The sequence below is a fragment of the Peromyscus leucopus genome, chromosome 7 (assembly GCF_004664715.2).
Source record: "Peromyscus leucopus breed LL Stock chromosome 7, UCI_PerLeu_2.1, whole genome shotgun sequence".
Taxonomy (NCBI): domain Eukaryota; kingdom Metazoa; phylum Chordata; class Mammalia; order Rodentia; family Cricetidae; genus Peromyscus; species Peromyscus leucopus.
Window position 1 is genome coordinate 107,095,850 of NC_051069.1, and position 22,279 is coordinate 107,118,128.

General features: G+C 48.7%; 1 protein-coding gene across 1 annotated transcript in view; it reads left to right on the forward strand.

Annotated features, from left to right (window-relative positions):
- Itga9 (integrin subunit alpha 9) overlaps window positions 1-22,279 on the forward strand; it is a 279,440-nt gene that overhangs the window by 28,564 nt on the left and 228,597 nt on the right. Inside the window, exons 4-5 of the mRNA XM_037208241.1 lie at window positions 695-818; window positions 17,676-17,743. Coding sequence (XP_037064136.1) covers window positions 695-818; window positions 17,676-17,743 — 192 coding nt within the window. The remainder of the gene's footprint in view (window positions 1-694; window positions 819-17,675; window positions 17,744-22,279) is intronic.

A 22,279-nucleotide genomic window follows, 5' to 3' on the forward strand; every position in this document is an offset into this window, starting at 1 on the left:
AAGGACTTCCAGTTAAGGAGGTGCGTGCTGAGTGTCTGCAGGTAAAGTCAGAGAATAGTTTCTCCTCCTCCCAATGCCTTGTCACCTTCTCCTCTTCCCAATGCCTTGTCGTCACCTGCCCTTCCTCCCTTCTGTTAGCTCTCACCTCCCCTCTCTCGTTTCCATGCCGTCGTGGTCCAGGCAAGCAGCATCTCTCCCAGGGCTGCCCACTTCCATCCTGTCTACCTGCAGTCCGCATGGCAAGTAAGGGAAACTTCCAGACTGTAAATAGGACCCCACCACACACCTGCGGAAGCTGTTTCCATCCTCCCCACCCCCCACCCCTGAGGGGCCTGGCACCCTCGCCCTCTTTAGACCTTCCTACTCACTGTTCTTCCCCCGCAACCTCCAAACCTATCTCAATTCTCATGTACTTTGCACCAAATGCTCCTCTTTCTGGAACCTTCTTCCTCTCGTGCCCGGGGTGGAGAGTTGGTGCCACTCTCTGCCCTCTGCCTGGAAACGGCTTCTCTCACTTCAGTCAGCTGTCTTCCTTCCTTCCACCCCACGCTCAGTTTCAGCCATGGCAGTCTTTTCTTTTCAAACTCATCATCTCTCTTCTCCCAGGGGCCTCCCTGGAGCTGATTCTCCTTCATTCCATTTTTCTGACACCTTGGTGTGAACTTTTCGTTCTCGCTCCCTCTCTGTCCTTTAGGCCTGTGCCCATCGTTGGAAGAACATCTACTATGAAACGGACCACATCCTGCCCCACGGATTCTGCTACCTCATCCCGTCCAACCTCCAGGCCAAAGGCAGGGTGCTGATCCCCTGCTATGAAGGTGAGTGTGGCTCGGTCCTCCCCAGTGCCCTCCTTACTGGGGAGCTCCAGACGCCCCCAGCCCTGTCCCTCCACACCACCACCTGAGCATTCCCCTGGCTTTCCACACGCTGACATGAGAGTGGGGTTATCTGTCCTGAGATCGATCCTGGCATCAAAGTCATGTCCAGGGAAGAGGCGACTACGAAGGGGACTGTGGTCCAGGCCCTGTCCGGCCCTGCCTGTTTCTGCCACAGAACCCACGGTGCTCTTTACGAAGTCCCAGAGACAAGCTTTAGCCGACTAATCCAGAGCTTCCCTTAGGTTCCTGGAACTGACAATGCTGTAGGGTCTTGGAAAACTTACTGTCCTTTTCTGGACCCGAGTTCCCTTCTCAGAAAGGTCAAGAACTTGTCCACAGCACCACTGCAATGCCAGGATGATCACTGGACTCCCACATAACTCCTAGATGTTCTAGGCTGGGGAAAGGGACAGTCCAGTGTCCACAAAGCAGTGATATGGCAGAAATTGAACACCCAGCCCAACTTATCCAGTCATCTTATGACATCCTTCTTCTGACTGTCACTGAGTGTCCTGCAACTGGACAGAGGCACAGTCCTCGGGTCTGAGGAACACTTGGTATCAGTCTTCCATCACTTTGTAACAACACATTTTCATGTCACACAATAATAAACATGGGTTCATTTTTTTTTTCACTTGTATAACTCCACACAGGCTAGGATCAGCAGAGCTTGGAGGGCTCTAGCTGCAGGTTCAGTCAGGTCCATTTTACATGTTGCCTTCTGAGACCAGTGAGCTCCACAGGATATGCCGTGAGAACACAGGGGCACTTGGGGTCTTCTAGGGTGCCCTGCTTACAACTGCAAATGCTTGGGCAAGACTTAGTCATTGTTTAGCCCGTTGAGTCTGAGCTTTAGGTGCATGTCAGTGGCCTGCATGCCCTCCTGTCCTAGTCTGGTTCTGGTGACCTGAGCCAGCTCCCTCCCTAAGTGCCAGGCTCCTTGGTTTCTAGTCGTCTCTCACTTGTTGGAAAAGAGGTCTCACTGGCCTGGGTCCACACTGCCTTGTGCTTCCCTGAGCTTTCTTGGGTTTTGCCCATGTGGTCATCAAGAGCATTTCTGACACTGTCTGGACATTGTAAATTATTTTTGTCTCATGCGGGGGAATCCCAGGACACTATTGTGTAGCAGGAATCTTAACAGTTCTTATTAATTAAATCAAACCTGAGACCAGTTATTGGGGTGAACACTGGAAGATCAGAGAGACAGAACAAGCCACAGCTACCTCACCTGGCCAACTTCTCAGCTGGTCTTGTTTCCTCAGACTGGAAACCTCTGTGTCCTCATATCCAAATGGCTCTCAGCTGAACTGTGCTGCTAGAAAGCCTGAAAGCTTAACCAGCCAATTGCTTCTAGTTTCTGGTTCTCACGCCTTATATACCTTTCTGCTTTCTACCACCACTCCCTGGGATTAAAGGCCCGCTTTCTGGAATTAAAGGTGTGAGTCACCATGCTTGGCTGTATCCTTGAACACATGGATTTCTGCCTCTGGAATGCTAGGATTAAAGGCGTGTGCTACCACTGCCTATCCTAAGTATCTAGTGGCTTTTCTGTTCTCTGACCCCAGATAAGTTTATTAGGGTACACAATATTTTGGGGAACACAGTGCCACCACACTATTGGGAACTCAGAAGGCCCAAGCAGGATGTTCTGTGAGCTGTTGTCTACAGAAAGGCCAGCAGGGACATGACCGGAGGCATGGGCTCTCTTCTGGTGTGAAGATGGGCCAGATTCATAGCTGCCATCCTTCTCTGCTTCAGCATTGGTTGGCTCAGGCTGGCCAGACGGGAGGGCTGAACTCTGGCCCTGTCCACCTCCATATTGTCCTAATGGGAAGAAAAACTTGATCTTAAAACGGTGGTGACATAGTCAGGGGTGGAGCTCAGCTGGTCGAGGGACTGCCGAGCATGCGTGAGGCCCAGGATGTTTATCCTCCAGGCCAGCTAGGGTACATGAGCCCCTGTCTCAATTGAGTGAATGAATGAATGAATGAATGAATGAATAATAAATGTCATCTAGTCAAGGGTTGGATCCAAGGAGCACCATGACAGGATATCGGTTTCCTACCCACCCACCTCAGCACTTCCCAAATCCCACACAGCTCACTAGTCCCAAAACACAAACACATAGAACAGACCGACCTCTACTTGTAGCTGAGAGATCAGCATTCGTTATCATTTGCCGTGAAGAATCACAGTTGTTATGCAGAGGTAGCTAACTGGTGCAGGGCTCAGCCCAGGAACTCTGAGTTCTCTTGCTTTGGTTATTTCTTGACTCCACAATGATCAGATGGAGCCAGAGAAGAAATTAGCAAGATGGTTTTGCTCCCACCTGACTTTTTCCTTAAGGACAGACACGCATTCTAATTTGTACTTTGGCAAAGAAAACAGAAAGGGTGGGGCTGGTATAGGGAGTCCCGGGATGAAGAGCAGCTGCTTAGGAAAACTGAGAACTGGACAATGGTTCTGTGTTCTTGGATCTGTAAGATGAGAGGGCTGGTGATGCTCAGATCTCTCTAGAAGACTGGGCTGGTGAGGCAGGATTAGGTGGGGGCAGGCCACAGTGAGAGGGCCCTTGCCTGTACTGTTGGTTTTGGAGACCTCTGCTTCCCTGTTTTGTGGTCTAAATGAAACCAACTTGGGCTCCTAAAACAACCATTATTTTCTCTTAATGTGGAAAATCTCAGTGACGCAAGCTCCCTGTTCCAGGTGGGGAATCACATTATGGCTAAGGACAATGGAAGCATTTAGTGTTTAACAGAACCTTTCAGATGTCATCTAGACGAGCTTTTGAGGTGTATCAAGGTCCAGAGAGATAAGCATGGTTATGCAGATAAGCATGATTACGCAAGTTGGAGAATTCATTCGGTGATTCACTGTGTGGAAGGTGAGTGAGTCACACAGTGGCTGGAACAAAGCTCAGGACCCCAGATGCCGGAGTCTGAAGTTCTATCTCTCATTAACACTGTGACAGTGGATGAGGATTTAAATTCTGTGTCTAGCTTAAGTGATCATACTTTTGATTTCTTAGAGCAATGTCTAGCATGTATCTGCTAACATGGTACATGCTGAGCATATTACATATGGTGATATACTTCTTTTATGCCAGTGAGCTAGGCACTAAGCAAGACTTATTATCAGTGTAAGGTGACTGACTTGTGTTTCAGGAACAGAGCCCATATAGTTTTGTTAAGCGCCTGACAGGCATCAGATAGACAAAATCCCACAGACACAGTCCAAGAAGAGAGGGCGATGGGGCATCGGGGTGTAAAGAAGAGAGAGAGGGAGCATGTGGGGACTGAAAGGGATCAGTGGGAATGGGGAGGGGACATGGGAGGGTAGCGAGGGGGGGGTACAAGTGTGTACTGACCCATGTGTGAGGGATGGAGGGATACAAGTGTGTAATGACCCATGTGTGAGGGATGGAGGGATACAAGTGTGTACTGATCCATGTGTGAGGGATGGAGGGATACAAGTGTGTACTGATCCATGTGTGAGGGATGGAGGGATACAAGTGTGTACTGATCCATGTGTGAGGGATGGAGGGATACAAGTGTGTACTGACCCATGAGTGAGGGATGGAGGATACAAGTGTGTACTGATCCATGTGTGAGGGATGGAGGATACAAGTGTGTACTGATCCATGTGTGAGGGATGGAGGGATACAAGTGTGTACTGACCCATGAGTGAGGGATGGAGGGTGTGTGTTGATGAGTGAGGATGGAGGGATACAAGTGTGTACTGATCCATGTGTGAGGGATGGAGGGATACAAGTGTGTACTGATCCATGTATGAGGGATTGGGAGGTGGCTCAGTCGATCAAAGTGCCTGCTTTGACCAGAACTTTGACCAGAGTTCAGGTCCCCATACAAACGCCAGGCGAGTGTGGCACAACCCTGGGAGGCAGAGACAGAGGGATCCCCACAGAAAAATGGTTAGCGAGACTAGCTGTTGTGATGAGCTCTGGGTTTGACTGAGAGGCAGAAGAGCACTTGTGGATGATTTCTGACACTAATCTTGGATCTTGACATGCATGCACACACACATACACACCATGAAAACATGTATACCCACATATGCAGATGCACACACATGAATATGAAAAATTACATACTTGAAAATGTCATAATTAAACTTATTTTTTACAATAATTAAAAATCGGATTAAAAAACAGAAATCTTCCGCTTACAGGAGAGAGCATAGGAAACTTCATGTTTGAACATTGGTACTATGTGGGATTGAATTCCCAACCTATACATGCTCTGTTGGGCATCTCTCCCCAAGGGCTTGAGCTGTATCTATGCTCAAGGAGCCATTAAGGCAGGAATATTGTATGATTGTGGACACTGAAATCTCCTTAAGGCTTACAGTCTGCATCAGTCAGGGAAGTGAGGGACAGAGGAACTCTGCTGTAAGTCACAGCAGCCAGCACAGGGCAGGGGCTGGAGAGACCCGGCTTCCAGGTCACTTTCTGTACCACGGTGACAGAATGCAGGAGCTGCTGAGGCAGGATTGACGGAGGATAAAGTGCCACACTGCCTCATCCTTGGCGCAGTTAAAGCTGCTGCCTGCTCTGCAGTGGGAGTGGATGGCGGCTTGCCTCCACTCCTCTTCCGGTTGTTATGGGGAGCTCATGAGAGAGCTGGGGTGACAGTGCTCAGAAAGCCCCCCTGTTGTTCCACTGTGGTAGCTCCTAGTAGGGTTTCCCAAGGGTCCACGATGCAACCTTTGGAAGAGTGGGAGGTTAGCTTGGTAAAGTCTCTTTGTGTGGGTCACCGTTCCAAAATGTCTTCAGCTTTTTTTTGTATTTTAAAAAAGAATTTATTGCTAAGAGGTGGTGGCACATACCTTTAATCCCAGCACTCGAGAGGCAGAAGCAGGTGGATCCCTGAGTTCGAGGCCAGCCTGGTCTGCAGAGTGAGTTCCAAGACAGCCAGGCTACACACAAAAACTCTGTCTCAAAAAAAAAAAAAAAAAAAAAAAAAAAAAAAAAAAAAACCAGAGAGATTTTATTTTTAAGTGTGTGTGTGTGTGTGTGTGTGTGTGTGTGTGTGTGGTGTGTGTGTGTGTGTTGTGTGCATATGAGTGAAGGTGCCCAGGAAAGCCAGAAGGGGGCATCAGATTCCCTGTAGCTGAATTTACAGGTGGTTTTGAATCATCACCTGAATTGGGTTCTCTGTGAGAGCAGTACACACCCTTAACCACTGAGCCATCTCTCCTGTCCCTAAAGCTTTCGATTTCTTAAAAAAATACTGGTCTTGGGTTTGGCACAGGACATTTTCCTCATGGCTTCTCAGGTGCTTCCTGTTGGATGGGAGAGGCTACCAAAATATCCTGTTGGAACCAGGAAGTACAGAAGGAATTGGAAATAAAAAAGAGTAGGGCATAAAGTAAGATAAACTCACAGCACATCCCTGCAGCAACACGTCAAGTTTACATTGGTGTCATATGAGGACAGTATCATTATGCCCGTATGCCATCTTTGTCAGAGTGTGGGAGAAGATAAGAACAAAGGGAGATGACTTGGGGAGATTGCCAGAAAAATAGAGTGAGCACTATTAAACATTAGTGACTGTTAAATACACCAGGAATGTCTTTTTGAATTTATTTTTAATCATGTGTCTGTGTGGGTATGTGCATGTGAGTTCAGGTGCCCCTGGAGGCTGGAGGTCAGAGGTATCAGATCCCCCAACTATGTCTCCAACCACCACGCCAGAGTATTTTAAGCCTCCCCAAAATTAAGTCAGTACATGTGATAAAATCAAGTACAGACACTTCTTTTATCCTTTATCCTTGAACCCAGCAAGGCAAGAAGCCAGAGCTCAGCGGGAGACGTCAAACAACCCATCTTTTTATTGTTATGGGGAAAATCTCATGAGTCTGGGGTGACTTGAGAGCAGCCTGGTAAAATTAGCAGAGTGTTCATGGATTGAGAGGTGCAGTGAGAGGGCCAGTGAGACGCTCAGCTGGTAAAGGCGGCTGCTGCCAAGCCTGAGTTTGAGCACCAGGCCTCACGTGGTGGAAGGAGAGAACTGACTTCTATAAGCTGTCCTCTTACCTCCACATACATTTGTGCAGTAGCGTGTGCACATGCCCTGCCCCACAAATAAATGAATAAATAAACAAACAAATGAATATAGTTTGTTTCGTTTGAAAGAAATGTAGTCAGTAGCAATGATGGTACCAACTGTATCTCAGGATGTGGTGCTACCCAACAGTCACAAGATTGACAGGTGTCTATTCCTCCTTTCCAGTTAGGTGATCTCGCACAAGCTTGGAAAGTTTCTGTGTCCTCCCCTGGGGAGAGTGGTACCTCCTGACAAGGGATTTGAGGTGTTTCAATTGCCTAACGCAGTCCCAAGCTCAATAAATGAGAATTTTCTGATTAACTCTCCAGTCATGTAACATCCTCAGAAGGTATTCAGTGGATGTTTTTAGTGAACTGATAATTAAGGGTGGAGAGCTGGGTCCTGTTAAAGTGATCTGCAGAGCCTTGGAAGGTCTATGATGGGTTGTATGGAGTCAGGCCTCACTATGAAGCTGGAACTGGTCTGAACTTCTCTGTCCCCTTGCCTCAGCCTTCCTCCCGGCTGTTGGAATGACAGGCGTGTGCCACCATGCCTGGATTATCTTTCCTTAACTAGCTGTGAATGTCTTATTTGTGTAATCCATTTGTTAAGTTCCCTGCCCTGGTTGCCGTAAAGGATCTGATGTTGTGTGTAAACGTTCTTAAGTTTGAGATTGAAGGGGTCTGAATCGATCACATCTGGTTGTGCTTTAAAGTTGATTTTTAAAGACTGCCATACTCTCAGGGCAGCAGGCCTTTTATTTCTCATGTGCATTTCTTAAGCAGTGGTCATTCCCAGGGAAAGAACCAGACCACGGCATTCGATGGTAAAGACATTTGGTTTTCTTCCCTTAATGCTGAAGGCCAGGACCCCACACAGGATAAAAATCAATCATGATCCATTTACAAATCAAAAGCGGTTGAGGTTTGGGTGGGTTTTTCTTTTGTTTTAGAAGGAAGTGTAAAGGGCTGAGCCCATCCATTTAAAAATTCAAGAAGAAACCCCATCTGTTTTATTAAATAATGAGCCCTGCTTTTACACAAGGCTTTCTGCTTTCCAAAGAGCTTAACATTACCTCAAATAAATATGGTGAGTCAAACAAGAGGATGCTGTTCGGTATTCTGTCCAGTTAAGAAGAAGGTCCTGGGGTTGGAGAGAGGGCGCTGCTGGTGAGGTGCTTGCTGCATAGGCGTGAGAACCCCACTCAGTCCCCTAGAGCCCATTTTTAAAAAGCCAGTTTAAAAATGCACACCTGTAGGTGGTGGTGGCGCACGCCTTTAATCCCAGCACTTGGGAGGCAGAGCCAGGCAGATCTCTGTGAGTTCGAGGCCAGCCTGGGCTACCAAGTGAGTTCCAGGAAAGGCGCAAAGCTACACAGAGAAACCCTGTCTCGGAAAAACCAAAAAAAAAAAAAAAAAAAAAAAAAAAATGCACACCTGTGTTCCAGCTCTGAAGAGGCCCAAGCAGGAGGACCCCTGACACTCAGTGCTCACTGGCCAGCTAGCCTAGGTGATCTGGAGAGCTACAAGTTCAGTGAGAGACCTGTGTCAGAATCAGGTGAAGGTGACTGAGGAAGACCCCTGATGTTAGCATCTCACCTCCAAATGCATGAGTGCACACATATGGGCATGGACACAGACACACACACACACATAGACACACACACACACACACACACACACACACACACACACACGAGAAAAGGAGAGTGGCTCCATAGGATAGTCAGGGCTGAAAGGAGGTCCGCGGTCTTGGAAATGACCCTGGGATTCAAGAATTCTAAGTTTCTTCTTGGAGCCAGGACTTTTGGAGGCAAAAATAGATTCTCTACATCAAATAAGTTTCCACACATTGTGCAGGTTTACTATTTAAATGACATCTTCTAATGTACAGATGTCCACATTTTCCAAGGCTGTATCCTAAAAGTGCCTGACTGTGTGGCTGTCTTGAGGAATGTTCTCTGGGAAGCGCCTAGACTGGAATTCACCTGACAATTATTAAATACCTATCGGGTGCTGGGAGCTGGGATAGGCTCTTGAATTTGTGATCATACTTATGATCACATCGTCTTGGGCTCAGCATTTTTCTTGTAGTTTTATGAGGCGGAGTCCTGCTGTGTAGGCCCTGATTGCCCTGGAGCTCCATGTAGTGAAGCTGGCTTTGGACCGTGTGATCTCCTGGCTTTGTCTCCTGGATGCTACAAGTGCAGTATCACCCTGCCTGGCTGGGGTCAGGGTTCACAGCCAAGTTGAAGAGATGAGAAAATGAGGTTCAGGGGAAGCTGATGGAGGTCTTATTAAAGATGTATTAAGCACAGGGAGACTTGTTGGCCTTTTCAGTGCAGCGTAGGTCTTACCATATGGCCCTTTTCCGTTGGCATGCTTCAGGTTTTGTTTTGATGTTAGATGTACTCTAGAGACAAGCCCTGCAGTTCCGGAGGGCAGACAACCTTGGCCACATTTAGTTTTGGTAGTTCGGCTGTTCGTCACTGCTTGTTTCATGAGTTTGATTGCTTCAGCCACAACACTGAGTTCTATCTAGGTCTCAGCTGGAGCTCTTACTGAAATGTGACTGTCTTATGCCCAGGGCTGCTTTTTCTGGAGAGAGGAAACGGAACCCAGTGGGTACCAAGCTGAACACCACACACATGTTATTATGCAGCCTTCTTGATGATGCTTCTGGAGTGGGAGGAGGCAGAATCTTGCTTGCTAGATCCTGAGAGGAAGCAACTATTAATGGGTTAAAATTCTATTTTTTTTGTAATTAAAAGATATTCATTTTATTTTTAATTGTGCACGTGTGTCAGTAGGTAGGTATGTGCATGTGAGTGCAGTGCTTGTGGTGGCCAGAGGGGGCGCTGGATCCCCTGTAACTGGAAATCTAACTCCAGTGGGTACCTGCTGTTACCAGCCGAGCCGTCTCTCCGGCTCCTTTCCTTGTAATTTTTATTGTTAAAAATAAACATAACCACATTGTAACCATTTTTGAAGTATGTCCCAATCCAGTTCGCACTGAGCAGCTGTCCCACTGCCTCTCTCTTTCATGGTTCCCATCTGAATCTGTTCCCAGTCAACACTAATTCCCCATCTCTTTCCTCCTCAGCCCCTGGCAACCACCGGCCCACTTCCCCATGAGTTTGCTTACTCTGGATACCTCATCCACATGAAATCATCCAATATGTACACAAATAAGTAACTTGCTAACTTCGTTTAGCCCAGCAGCCTCAGAGTATATTCTATGTAGTAGAATGTATCAAAATTTCTTTCCATTTCAGGGCAGAATACTATTCCATTGTAGCCATATACCACATTTTAAACAACCCATTTGTCTGTGATGGCGAACCTTCCTTTGGAAGAGCGAGCGTGAAAGGTCGCAGAAGTGGGTGAGAGGCCAGCAGCCCCGCCCTTCCCTGCTGACCAAGGCTAATGAGCCCTGTGGCTGTAGGTAAACCGCAGGCTGTGAACAATGGCGCCCTGATCTGTAAAATGGATGCAAAAGGTCAAAACTATTAAATGTTCTCTATCGCCCTTTTCTCCTCTTCAGATACTCTTCTTTTTTTAATTGCTTTATTCAGTCAGCTTTCGGGACTTGCCACAGCCTCCTCAGGAATGGTTTAGATAAGCTTTTCCCTCTTCCTCTCTAACCTTGCTATTTATAGCATTGTTCTTTATTTCCCATGTAGACGGAAGTGCATAGAATGGAAGGTAGTTAATCCTCTCTTCCTTTTGGGGGAGGTAAATACTTGTTTATTACTGAAGACCCGTCTGCTGGTAAGCACAGACTCCTAAATTTCTGCCTTATTTTCAGTTACTAAGAGATTTATCGCTCCTTGGTGATGTTTGGAAATAATTTAAGGCTAGACCTGATAGGTTATTTTCTAGCTGAGTTAAGAACAACTAGAAAAATGATTGTGAGGTCAGTGTGTTAAGAAGACTAATTTAGAGCAGGAGAAGGCTCTGGGGTTAGTGTACTTGCTGTGAGGGCATGGGCTGACTTCAGATCCCCAGGACCCAGGAAAGACCAGGTGTAGTGGTGCATGTGTGTAACCCGAGTGTGGGGACCGGGGACAGAGACAGGCAGCTGCCAGGGGGGTCACTCGCCAGCCATGTTAGCCATATCAGTGAGCTCTGAGTTCCTTGAGAGATCTTGTCAAAAATAGTAGAAAGTGTTCGGAGAAGATGCCTAAGTAAACCTTTGGCTTCCACGTGTGACCACATGGGCAAGGGCATCTGCACACACGGGCACACACGGGCACACACGGGCACACACAGGCACACCCGCACACCCCAGCACACACGGGCACACACGGCACACCGGCACACACGGGCACACACAGGCACACACGGGCACACACGGGCACACCTACACACTAGCTTCACCAAAGGCTGAAAATAGAGCTAGCCTATGAGTAGGCTCTCCTGTTCCTAGCTGTACACACGAAGGACTCTAAGTCAGGATTCCCCAGGGACATCGGCGTGTCCATGTTCTTTGAGGCCCTGTTCAAAGAGCCAAGATACAAGACAGACTAGATGCCCATCAAAAGACTACATACAGAAAGCTTTATATATGTATATAGTTTCATATATATAAAATATACACACAACTAACATACATACATACACACACACACACACACACACACACACACACACATATATGTGTTGGGCCATTTAAAATGAAATTCTGCTTTAATACAAAATGGATGGAGCCTGAGATCTTCAGAGTGAGTGAAATAAGCCAGACTTATAAAGATGAACAGCATGCTTTTTCTTAATTGTGGGTTGTCATAGTTTTTGTCAAATTAGCACAAACGTAGACATAACTAGGCAGAAAGAATCTCTGTTGAGGTGTGGCTTCTATCCGATCATCCTGTGGACAAGTTTGGGGGAGTTTTCTTGGTTGCTGATGGATGTGGGAGGGTCTAGCCCCTTGTGAGCAGTGCCATCCCTGGGCGGGCATCCTCCTGGGCTGTAGAAGAAAGATCCTGAGAAAGCCCGGGAAGCAAGCCAGTCAGCAGCGCTCCTCCATGCTCCCTGCTTCGGTTCCTGTCTGTGTCTCTGCCTCAGCCTCCCTCCATGATGGACTGTTAAGTGTAAGAAGAAATAAACCTTTCCTTCTCAAGCTATTTCAGGCCAGTGTTTTTATCACAGCCACAAACTAGGTCCTAGAATTCTTTATATACACACCTGTATACCTATAAACATCGATTCCAAAATCATTGTTTAGTGTTCAGTTATTAAGGCATTTGTCATTCCTTGATCACACACATCACACACACACACACACACACACACACACACACACACACACACAGTTATATACATGACTATGTATTATCTGAAAGCACAAGAGAGACTGAAGGAAGGAAGGAGACCAGGGGAGATGAATATATCAAAGTACATAATATACCCAAAGCAATTGTCTTTATGAAACTTCAAATGATGTGTAATTAATACATGCAAAAAAAATAAAAGGAAAAGAAATCCTTGGCTTTGGAAAATCACATTTCCTTCAACATGTGGTCAGAAGTGAGCTCCTATGAAGAATGTGTGCACACCTTGTTCTGTGTCGGTCTAAGGGCTTACCCTAGCATGCAGTTCTGTGGGTTTGTAATGTCGATCACAATTCATAGCTTCAGGGTAGGCTGCTGCTGCGGGTATTGAAGCCCATGTTTCTCCTCATCTTGGAATTGCCTCTGTTTAGGCAGGGTTTGTGAAAGCAGCCGCTTTGGAGGGAGGAGCCCAGGACTTGAATTAAAGTGTGTGGTGCTAGCCAAGCATATCAAACCTGCCTGCAGCAGAGAGGCCTCCGCCCCTTCCAGGTCCTCTTCCTAGGCCAGGCTGTATTTGCTTAGCGGCTTCAGTTTCCCCCGGTCAGACAGCTGGGCACATACAGAGAAGGCAGGCTACTGTGACGAGCCTGCTTCTGTCCTGTCTGTGAGGTGGACAAATGTTTTGTTCTGTAACCGAGACAGTTCTGCCTCTTTGAGTCCTCTCTGTGTGGCCGTGACTGTGGGGACTGCTGGAGACTAAGTGGGCAAGGCCAGGAGCACCCAGACGCTGGGGCCAACTGCCGTTGTGATGGAGTACAGAAGGGTCTTCCTGGGAACACGGGAGGCTGGAGGTCACCCCAGCTCCTCCTGGATCCCCCTGCTGTGTGCTTCCTGGACTGCTCCATGGAGACGGGAGTGACTCACGTTTCTTGGATTTGCTCTTCTTGGGCCAGCCCCATGTCCTTGGCTCTACCCAGCCCACTTCCATAGCTGTGTGCATAGGACATTCCTTCTACTCAAGAGTAGGCAAGCAAAGTCAAGTGTTTAGGTTTTATTTAAATAAAGATTTTAAGTATTTGAATATAGTAGCCCAGCCCTCTATATACTAGACAGACCCTTAGTGTCTGTAAGATATTGGTTCTGAATTTGTTTAGTATAGACCTAGAGCCTCATGTTACCCAGAATGACCTTGAACTTCTGATCCTCCGGCCTCCACCACTTGAGTGCTAAGATTATGGGCATGTGCTACCATGCCCAGCTCATGATGGAACCCAGGGTTTAGTATGCACACACTCACTCTACCAACTGAACTACATCCCTAGTCACCATGATGCTGTGTCTTGTTTTGTTTTCCTGAAAAGGAGTGGGGTGTCTGGTCTTAGCAGTGGGAGTTCAGGCCCCCGTGGCTTGATGCTGCAGAGCCCCAAGACAGGTGGGTGCTTTGGGGTCCTGCAGGAAAGCTGCTCGTTCTGCTTCAGAGGGCTTGGCTTTGCCCCAGAGGCCATGAGCGCAGGCATGATGACTTCCCGTTACTGTAGCTTTGGGGAGTGGGTTGTCCCATCTGTGGCTGTCTGGCTGCTCCCAGGTCTTCAGAGATAGTCAGTGAAGGTCACAAGGGTGGACATGGATTGAAAAGATGGATGCTCTGTCCTGCTTCTCCTGAGTCCTATAAAGAACACAGACCTACCCAAGGTAGAACCAGTGTGGAAAACCCAGAAACATCTGTGCTGTGGGTCTTTCCCTTCTTTTTCTTTATATTTCATTTTGTTTTTCAAGATAGGGTTTCTTTGTGTAGCCCTGGCTATCCTGGAACTCGCTCTGTAGACCAAGCTGACCTTGAACTCACAGAGATTCCCTTGCCTCCTGTCTTCAAGTTCTGGGATTAAAGGTGTGAGCCATTACCATCCAGCAGATCTTTCCTTTCTTAGAATGACCTTTTATGTCCTTAGGTCTCTGGGTTAGTGGTAGCATTGGCTGGAGAATTGGTGATTCCTAGTACACGGAGAACAAAGCCTTTTCAAGTAGTGCTGAATGGCATTCTGGGAGCCTAGCTGGTTGGAGGTGGGAAGGGTAGATAAGAAGGCTAGCAGCTGCAGAGAGATTTCAAAGTTCAGGACTTTGTCAGCAGGAGAACCATCCATGCCTGGCCCTTGTGCATTTATTTCTTCATGGGTCTCAGTCAAATGTAGTCAGGCAAATGCAGGCTAGTGCTGAGGACACTTAGGCCAACAAGCTTGCCATCTTCATGATGGGAAGTGTATAATTTATGTTTACCTGCAAGGTCACCTGGGCAGAGAAGCTGAGGGGGTGTCTGGAAGGCTGTAGATTCCTATGACATCTAGAAAACTGAGGCCTCCAAGAATAGAGTAACTAGGCTACCATTGCCCCCGGGTGTGTATGGGAAGGGTGGGACAGGAGAGTTCATGGCTGCATCACAGAGGTTTCTGGGAGGCTGGGAATGTGGCCTGTCCTCTAGCAGGGATTTCTGAGTAGTGGGGTCCAGGCAAGGCCTCCACATTCATTCTCGCTCTGGAGCCTAACGAGAGGGCAGGCCCAGACCTGGTAACCTTAGAAATGTCTCAGCCATGGCTGGTGTGTCCCAGGCCCTCAGCCCTGGAGTAGGGCGGTGCCAGCTTGGAGAAGTGGCAGCTGTCCTCCAAGCAGCACACTCCTGAGGCTGGAGTACCAGTGACAACTGGCCCCGTAGGACATTAGCCTAGGCCAGGATGGGGCCCTCTCAGAAACATCAGCTCCCAGCGTTGGGAACACCCTCGAGATTTGAGGTTGAGGGAGGCATGGTGATGTTTCTCTGAGAACTGTCTTTAGAGTCCAAGCTATAAAGAGACTTGGGGTGCTTTAAAAGGTGTAACATTTGCACATAATTGCTATCATGTCAGATTTATAAGGCCGAGCTGTGTCAGGCAAGATGGTCTCTGTGGACTCCTAAAGTCCGAGCTTCCTTGATTGTTTCATGTTTTAGAGCTACAGTCGCAGGGAGATGCTTAGTGGGTAGCGTGCCTGGCCTGCAAGCTCGCCAATGAAACTCCAGATGTGCCAGTTCGGGGTGCCTGGCCTGCAAGCTCGCCCATGAAACTCCAGACGTGCCATTTCGGGCTTGTCATCTCGGCCCCGGGGACGTGGAGACTCCGAGTCTCTGCTTCTTCTAGCCTAACTGGTGATCCTGAGGCTCAGTGAGGGGTCATGACTCAAAAGACAAAGGTGGATGGCCCTTGAAGAGCAGTGTTGGGGGCTGTCCTCTGGCCTCCTCGTTCTTACCTGCACACCTGTGTGTAAACGGCACAGGCGCACACACGCACACATGTAGAAATTACAGTGGCTTATTTAGCGTTAGCATCTGCAGGTGAAAACCACTTATCAGACACTCTAGGTTTTATTTGTATCTGCTTAAATTGGACATTTTGACCTTTTTGTTACTGTGCTATTTTTTAAAAGAAGACTTATTTTGTGTGTGTGTGTGTGTGTGTGTGTGTGTGTGTGTGCATATGTGTGTAGGTGCCACAGGAGGATGTGCCATCCCCCGGAGCTATAGTTACAGGCAGTTGTGAGCTGCCCAACATGGGTCCTGGGAACTGAACACCGATCTTCTGGAGGAGAAGCAAGTGTTCCTAACTGCTAAGCCTCTCTCTAGTCCCACATTGCGCTGTGTGGGTAATTTTGCTTTGCATCATTTCTGTACCCCACAGTTGATGCAGGATTTGTTTCTTTGACCATCTCTTCCACTCATCCCCACTGTGAGATTTTGGGCTGCTTTTGACAGCCAGGGAGTCTTCCTCATAGTGAGTGGACAAGGCGGGAGGAACTGATTTTAGCCTCACAGGGGAGAGGAGAAACTCAATTAATGTTCCATTGTAATTTAGACTGGATTAATGGCCACTTACTGGAAAATGTTACAGGCTCTGCGGTGTGTTGTTGGAAACTGAGTTTCTCCCTTTATTTCCCCAAGGCCTTTCCCCCTCCGCCTGGAGCACACACTTGGAGCTTCAGGAAGCCTGTCCTGTTGTAATCATAGCTTCATTGTTTCTTTGTGTTATTTATTTAGTCTTTCACAAAATATTTCCATTGCCTTTAATGATGCTAGAGAATCACTGAGAGCCTTGGGGACAGTGTGGGGGTCACTAGGTGAACACTGGTCAGCCCCAGCCTGAACGTCTCTGGCAGCGTTATTGCCACATCCTTGGGGACACTCGAGGGCCCTCTCAGTCTCCACCTCCTACTCTTTGGTCCTGAGATGACGTCACAAAGTCAGTCAACCTCTTGATCTTGCAAAATCACTCACTTTGTACCACAGCGGTAAACGATTGTGTGTGAAGTAGCTGTGTGACCCTTGGCGACTGACTTCATCTCTCGGAGAACGGGTTTTCTTGCCTGTTCCTGAATGGAGAGATAAGTTTCTAAGTTCAGGAGAATTGATTTGATGATGGGAAGGAAGAGAGGCAAAGCCTGGAGCCGGCTAAGCAGCCCTCGGGTAGCCTCCCTCTCTTCCTGCATGCCTTAATAGTAAAACAGCGACAAACATGTCCTCCCATGCTAAGTAGTGCATGGTGTGCATGTGGGTGCATGTTCAGTTGTGTTTATGTGTTTCATGTGGGTGCATGTTCAGTTGTGTTCATGTGTTTCGTGCGTGCACATTTGTGCACTCCTGCAAAGGTCGACCTCACGTGCCATCTTCTTTGTTTTGTGTGACAGTGTCCTTCACTGACTGTGTCTCATGGAGCAGACATCCAGAGTCCTCCCATGTCCACCTCCCCAGCACTGGAATTACGAGGGCGCACATGCTGCACTTTTTTGGGAGCATGGGTTCTGGGGCCTGCGCATAGGTCCTCATGTTCCCAAACAAACATTTTTATCAATTCAGCTAACTCCTCAGCCCCGACTCGGTTTTCTTTTGGCTCCAGGAGCTCTGATTGTTTCTTCCACACAAGGCAGCTGAGGTGTTTGCACGCACTAGCTACACACACCTCAAGAGTGTGACCACACGCTGGGGCCGGTTTCCTCTTCCTCAGCCCACAGGAGGGTGGCTTGCTTCTAGTTGCCCAGGAGAAGGCAGATTGCCAGGGGCTCTCTGGGAGCGTTGACCTCCTTCCAGGGGGCTCCCCATGGGAATGTCCACAGTGTTCCGTTCCTGAATCCTGTTTTAGCTCCCCGGGCCCTCTCGGGACCTCAGTCCTCCCCGAAGTCAATGGAGTAACTGTCACCAGCCTCCTGGCTAATGACAGTGTCTGTCACTCCTTTTTCTCTCATGAATGGAGGTCATCCTCTGAGGCACTTGGCAGCCTGGCTACCTGATGGCTTCAGAGCCTGGTCTGGTGAATTCCTGTGCCTCAGCCGGGGCGGCATCCCTGGGCCCAGCCCACAGAGGTGCGGGGGACGTGGTCAGATCCGCACATGCCTGGCACACACTGACATGGCTGTGGTCTGCTTTTCTCCCCCTCCCTCCAGAGTATAAGAAGAAGTATGGGGAGGAACATGGCTCCTGCCAGGCCGGGATGGCAGGCTTCTTCACTGAGGTGGGTGTCAGCCATGTGGCATTTCTTTCTCTGCCCTTCTTGGTGTTTGGTCCTTTCCATATTGTGGTGGGTGGTCCCTGGAGATGATGGGATTTCTGGTGTCCCGGGCAGCTGAGCCCCAAGTGAGTAGATTCTCATGTCTCTACCAGGGGCCTTTAAACCTGAAGAAGGGTACCAGCTGAGCCTGGACCATGTGGGTGTGGGGCTGGCCTGGCTCATGGGGAGATTTCTACGGAGTTGACTTGGCCTGAGATCTATGGAAGGAGCTGACAGCAGTTTGCTTGTATGTCAGTCACCTGGGTGTCACCTCATATCGCTTCCCCTCCTTAGCAGAGAGACTCAATGTTACACACATCAGGCTTTCCATCCCTGGAATTCTGAAGGCTTCTCCTCTGGAATGTGCCCAAGGGACAGGAACAGAGTGATTTTTGACTGCTAGGACATTTTTAGGCACTCTTTATTAAAACTACATCTCTGTATTTTGTGTGTATGTGTCTGGGTGAACATACCATGGCTCGTGTGTGGAGATCAGAGGACAACTTTCAGGAGTGAGTTCTCTCCTCCCACCCTGCGTGTTCCAGGATCGAGCTCAGGTGGTCAAGCTTTGGGCCATTGCAGTCCCCAGCCAGCCACATGCCATCCCCCTCTTGGCTTTGCAAGCAACAGTACCATCCATGCACTTGTTCAGGCCAAACATCAAAAGTCCCTCTGCACCCCAAGTTCATCTGAGTCCTGTTTAACCCCTAGAACACATCCCAGATGACTGCCCTTTCCATCATCGCTTCACCTGGCGACGGCCACGGTGCTTCTACAAAAGCCACCAGCACCCCTTGCTGACTCACTGACCCTAATCGTCTCCCATAATCCTTAATTTTTAAAAAATAAGTGTGTATGTGTGAGTGTATGTGCATGTGCGTGTGTGTGTGTGTGTGTGTGTGTGTGTGTGTGTGTGTGTGTGTGTTAGCGCAGTATACACAGAGGCCAGAAGAGGGCATCGGATTCCCTGGCGCTGGAGTCACAGTTGGTTGTGAGCTGTCTGATGTGGGTGCTGGGAACTGAACTCAGGTCTTGTAGAGGAGCAGCAAGCACTCTTAACTGCTGAGTCATCTTTCTAAAGCCTCCCCCCCCCACTTAAATCATGGTCAAATATACATAATATAAATTCTTCCATTTTAAAGCCTACAGCTCAGTCTTTAATGAATTCTCAGTGTAGTGCAGCTGCCACGCTTGTGTAGGTTTTTTGTTTTTTTTTTTTCACTCCAGCCTGGGTCCTTTCTTGAGTGGAGCCATATGTTTTCTGCCCAGTAGCCTGAGGGATTTTGCAAAGTGAATCCTGTCATTCTGACCCCATGGCCTCCTATTCCATGGAAGACAGAGGCCCCTGATTCCACACTGCCCAGGCCTGACTCTCAGGACCCTGTGCCTTCCCTCCTGGAGGAGCATGTGTGACGTTGAGGGGGCAGGAAAGAGTCCTCTCTGCTCTGGGGCTATCCTCCTAAACAGCTCAGAGTCAGGAGTGGAACTGTCCCCCCGGCTCTCAGAGATGCTCTCTGCAGTCAGAGAAAACAGTCTGTGATGTGGTAGCTAGTCCAGACGAAACGAAGACAAGAGTTTCATCAGCTGCACTCTGGAACAGTGAACACCAGGTGCCTTGCTTCCAACCCTGTCTCCCCCAGCAAGCCACGCCCGTTCACATTAGCACCCTTTCCTGACTCTGTACTAGTGATGTTCAAACCGTGGGGCCCAACACAAAATACAAACGTATTTAAAATGTAAAATTCACTCTTGCGAACTGATTTATCACATTTGCACGGCTCTTAAGCATGGATACCAAGTTCTGTTGGGATGTCACAAGGACAGACCTGCCTGGTCTACACAGAGTTCGTTCCATGCCTGGTCCTGGGATTGGTGCCACAGTTCGTTGCGGCAGTTGAAGTTAAAATGAGATCTCCTCCTGCCTCCCTCTCTGCCATCCCACATGTCCACAGCCACTCACAGAGACACGCTTTCTCTCTGAATCCCCCCTCCCCACTGCAGAACCCCTGCCATCCTCCCCAAGTCTGGCCTCCCAACCGGAGCCTCGGACCCACCCTCTACAGACAGCAAAGACATCATGGTTCTCCTTGCTCAGATGCCCAGTGTCTTCCCATCTGCTTTTGATGAAATCTAAGCTGCGCTGTCCACAGCCTCCTGGGCCCCCCGCCTCTCTGTCCTCATCGACTGCCCCACCCCCTCCTGCACACATAGCCATGGCTGCTGCCGGGACACAGCACATTCTCACTGTGGCATAGCGTACAAGGCCCTGTGCGCTAGAGCCTGCTCCACACAGCTCTCCCGGAGGCATCCAACAATTGAACTTTGATATATTCTGTTTTCAGTCTTAAGGGTGAGGTATTGAGCTACTCAGAGAGCTGCTTCTAGAATATTCCTGGGCACAGGCTGCCCACAGGCAGAGTTAGGGTGACTCAGCATGGGGCGGTGTGGAGATATTTCCCCTTCAGGACAGAGGAGAGTTGATTCATGGTACAAATCAGAACTCATTAAGCTTTTGACCGGGAACTGAGGGACAAGGATTCCTGGGGGTTAGAGGAGGAGATGTATCTTTTGGACCCCATCAGCTGGTAAGTTGGAGAGGGTGGGACATTGGAGCTGGACAGGAGGACTTGCAAAGGGTGGGGAGGCCAGGGCAGTGCAGGAGAGGCCCGGCAGCAGTGTGAACTAAGGGTGACCAGAAGGAGGAGAGAAGGGGACTCGGAGCCCAAGATAACCTCTGTGCCCTGACATTTGCCTCCATGGCTCTGTAGGGACTGAGTGTCCAGAGCACAGGAGAGGGTGGACGGCTCTGGTGGGAAGGCCCAGCCGTATAGTTTTCCAACTCCGGCCGTTGTCTCCTGGCTTGCCTGTGCCTCAGCCTCAGCTTTGGTTCCCAGGCTCTGGGCCCCTGTAAACAGCAGGTCTTTGAACTCTCTGTCTCCCTCATTTCTGGAACTTCAGTTGCCCTCTGCAACTGAACAGGAAATGTAGTTGGAGGGGTCAGGCAGGCCCCATGCCCCTCCTCTGCCCTCCTGCTGGCCTCTACCCTCTGCCACTGCTGTGAGCTGTAGCCTGCTGGATGCGGCCATGTTGGGCCAGAGTGTTCCCACCTGAGACTGACCTGTGGGTCAATGCCCCTGAGGTCATCAATCGTCTTTGAGTTATGATGCCCGGTGTCCTTGAGGACAAAGGACAATGCTAGCCATTTTTGTAGACTAGAATATCAGAGGTGACATCCTCCAAGCTTCTAGAGGAGACAAGGAAGGACCAGCCCACCATGGAGATGTCAGGTGATATTCCTTGGCTCAGATTTAATAGTAGATGCTGTGCTGCCTGGTGGCCAACAAAGGCTGGCAGCTCCTTTCGGGCATATCCAGATGACCTTGTACCTTAGAGGAATCTTGGGGCAAAGGCACACACTGTTTATTGAGGGGTTGGATTTGGTCAACTGTGTCTTTTACTTGCATGTATTTGTGTGAGAGAGAACTTAGAATTGATCACATTGTTCTGACATTTGTGAAATGCACCAAGAAGGACCCAGCCACCACTCACAGGAAATAGGAAAAGCCAAACACGAGGGCTTCCAGGAAGTCAGTGACTCCCCTGAATACAGCCAGGATGGCCACAGCTTTGGCAGCATCTGCCAGTAGGGCTGAGATGAGATAGACAGCGTGATGACTAAAAGAAGGAAGGAGGAAAAATAGTTTTGTCTTCATGTTTTCAATTTCATTGTTATTATTAGTGTGTGCATGTGCATACATACATGTGCATATGTGTACGCATGTGTACATGCATCTATAGAGGCCAAAAGTCAGCCTCATGTGCCGTTGTTCCTCAGGAGCCATTCACCTTTTTTTTTTTTTTTTTTTTTTTTTTTTGAGTCAGGGTCTCTCAATGAACCTGAGTTTGCTGATTAGGCTGGCTGACCAGTGAACGCCAGGGAGCTGCCTGTCTCATCCTCCCCACGATAGCATTCCAGACGCATGCCACCATGCCTGAATTTTTATGTGGGTGTTGGGAATTGAACTCAGGTCCTCATGCATCTGTGGCAAGCGCTTTACAAACCAGCTTGGTCTCCAGCCATCTTTTACGGTTTTTAAGGAAGGAGGTGACTGTGTTTATGTACTCTGTGACACTTGAGAGGCAGCAGGAGATATTAACTATCTACTGAGTGTTTCTTCTGGATGAATCCAAATCACAGGCGAACAGTGTGTCCCTCACCCGGGGCCCTGCAGAGTCTTTGCAGTCTCCTGCTGTTGCTCAGAACAAGTTGCAGATGAAGAGAATTCCACACTGTGTATACAACTGGTCCTGAGGGCATCACTCATGCTCTCCAGTGCCCTTTGTGTTTGGGCATTGATTACACATTCCTTTTTAAGCACGAGGCCAGGAAGAGTCTCTCTCCTCTCATGAACCCGTGGCTTGCCTTTCACACACACTTTGAGAACTGGCACTGTTTTCGTACCAGTGTGAGGAGAGTGAGTGGATGGGTGAGTGGATGGG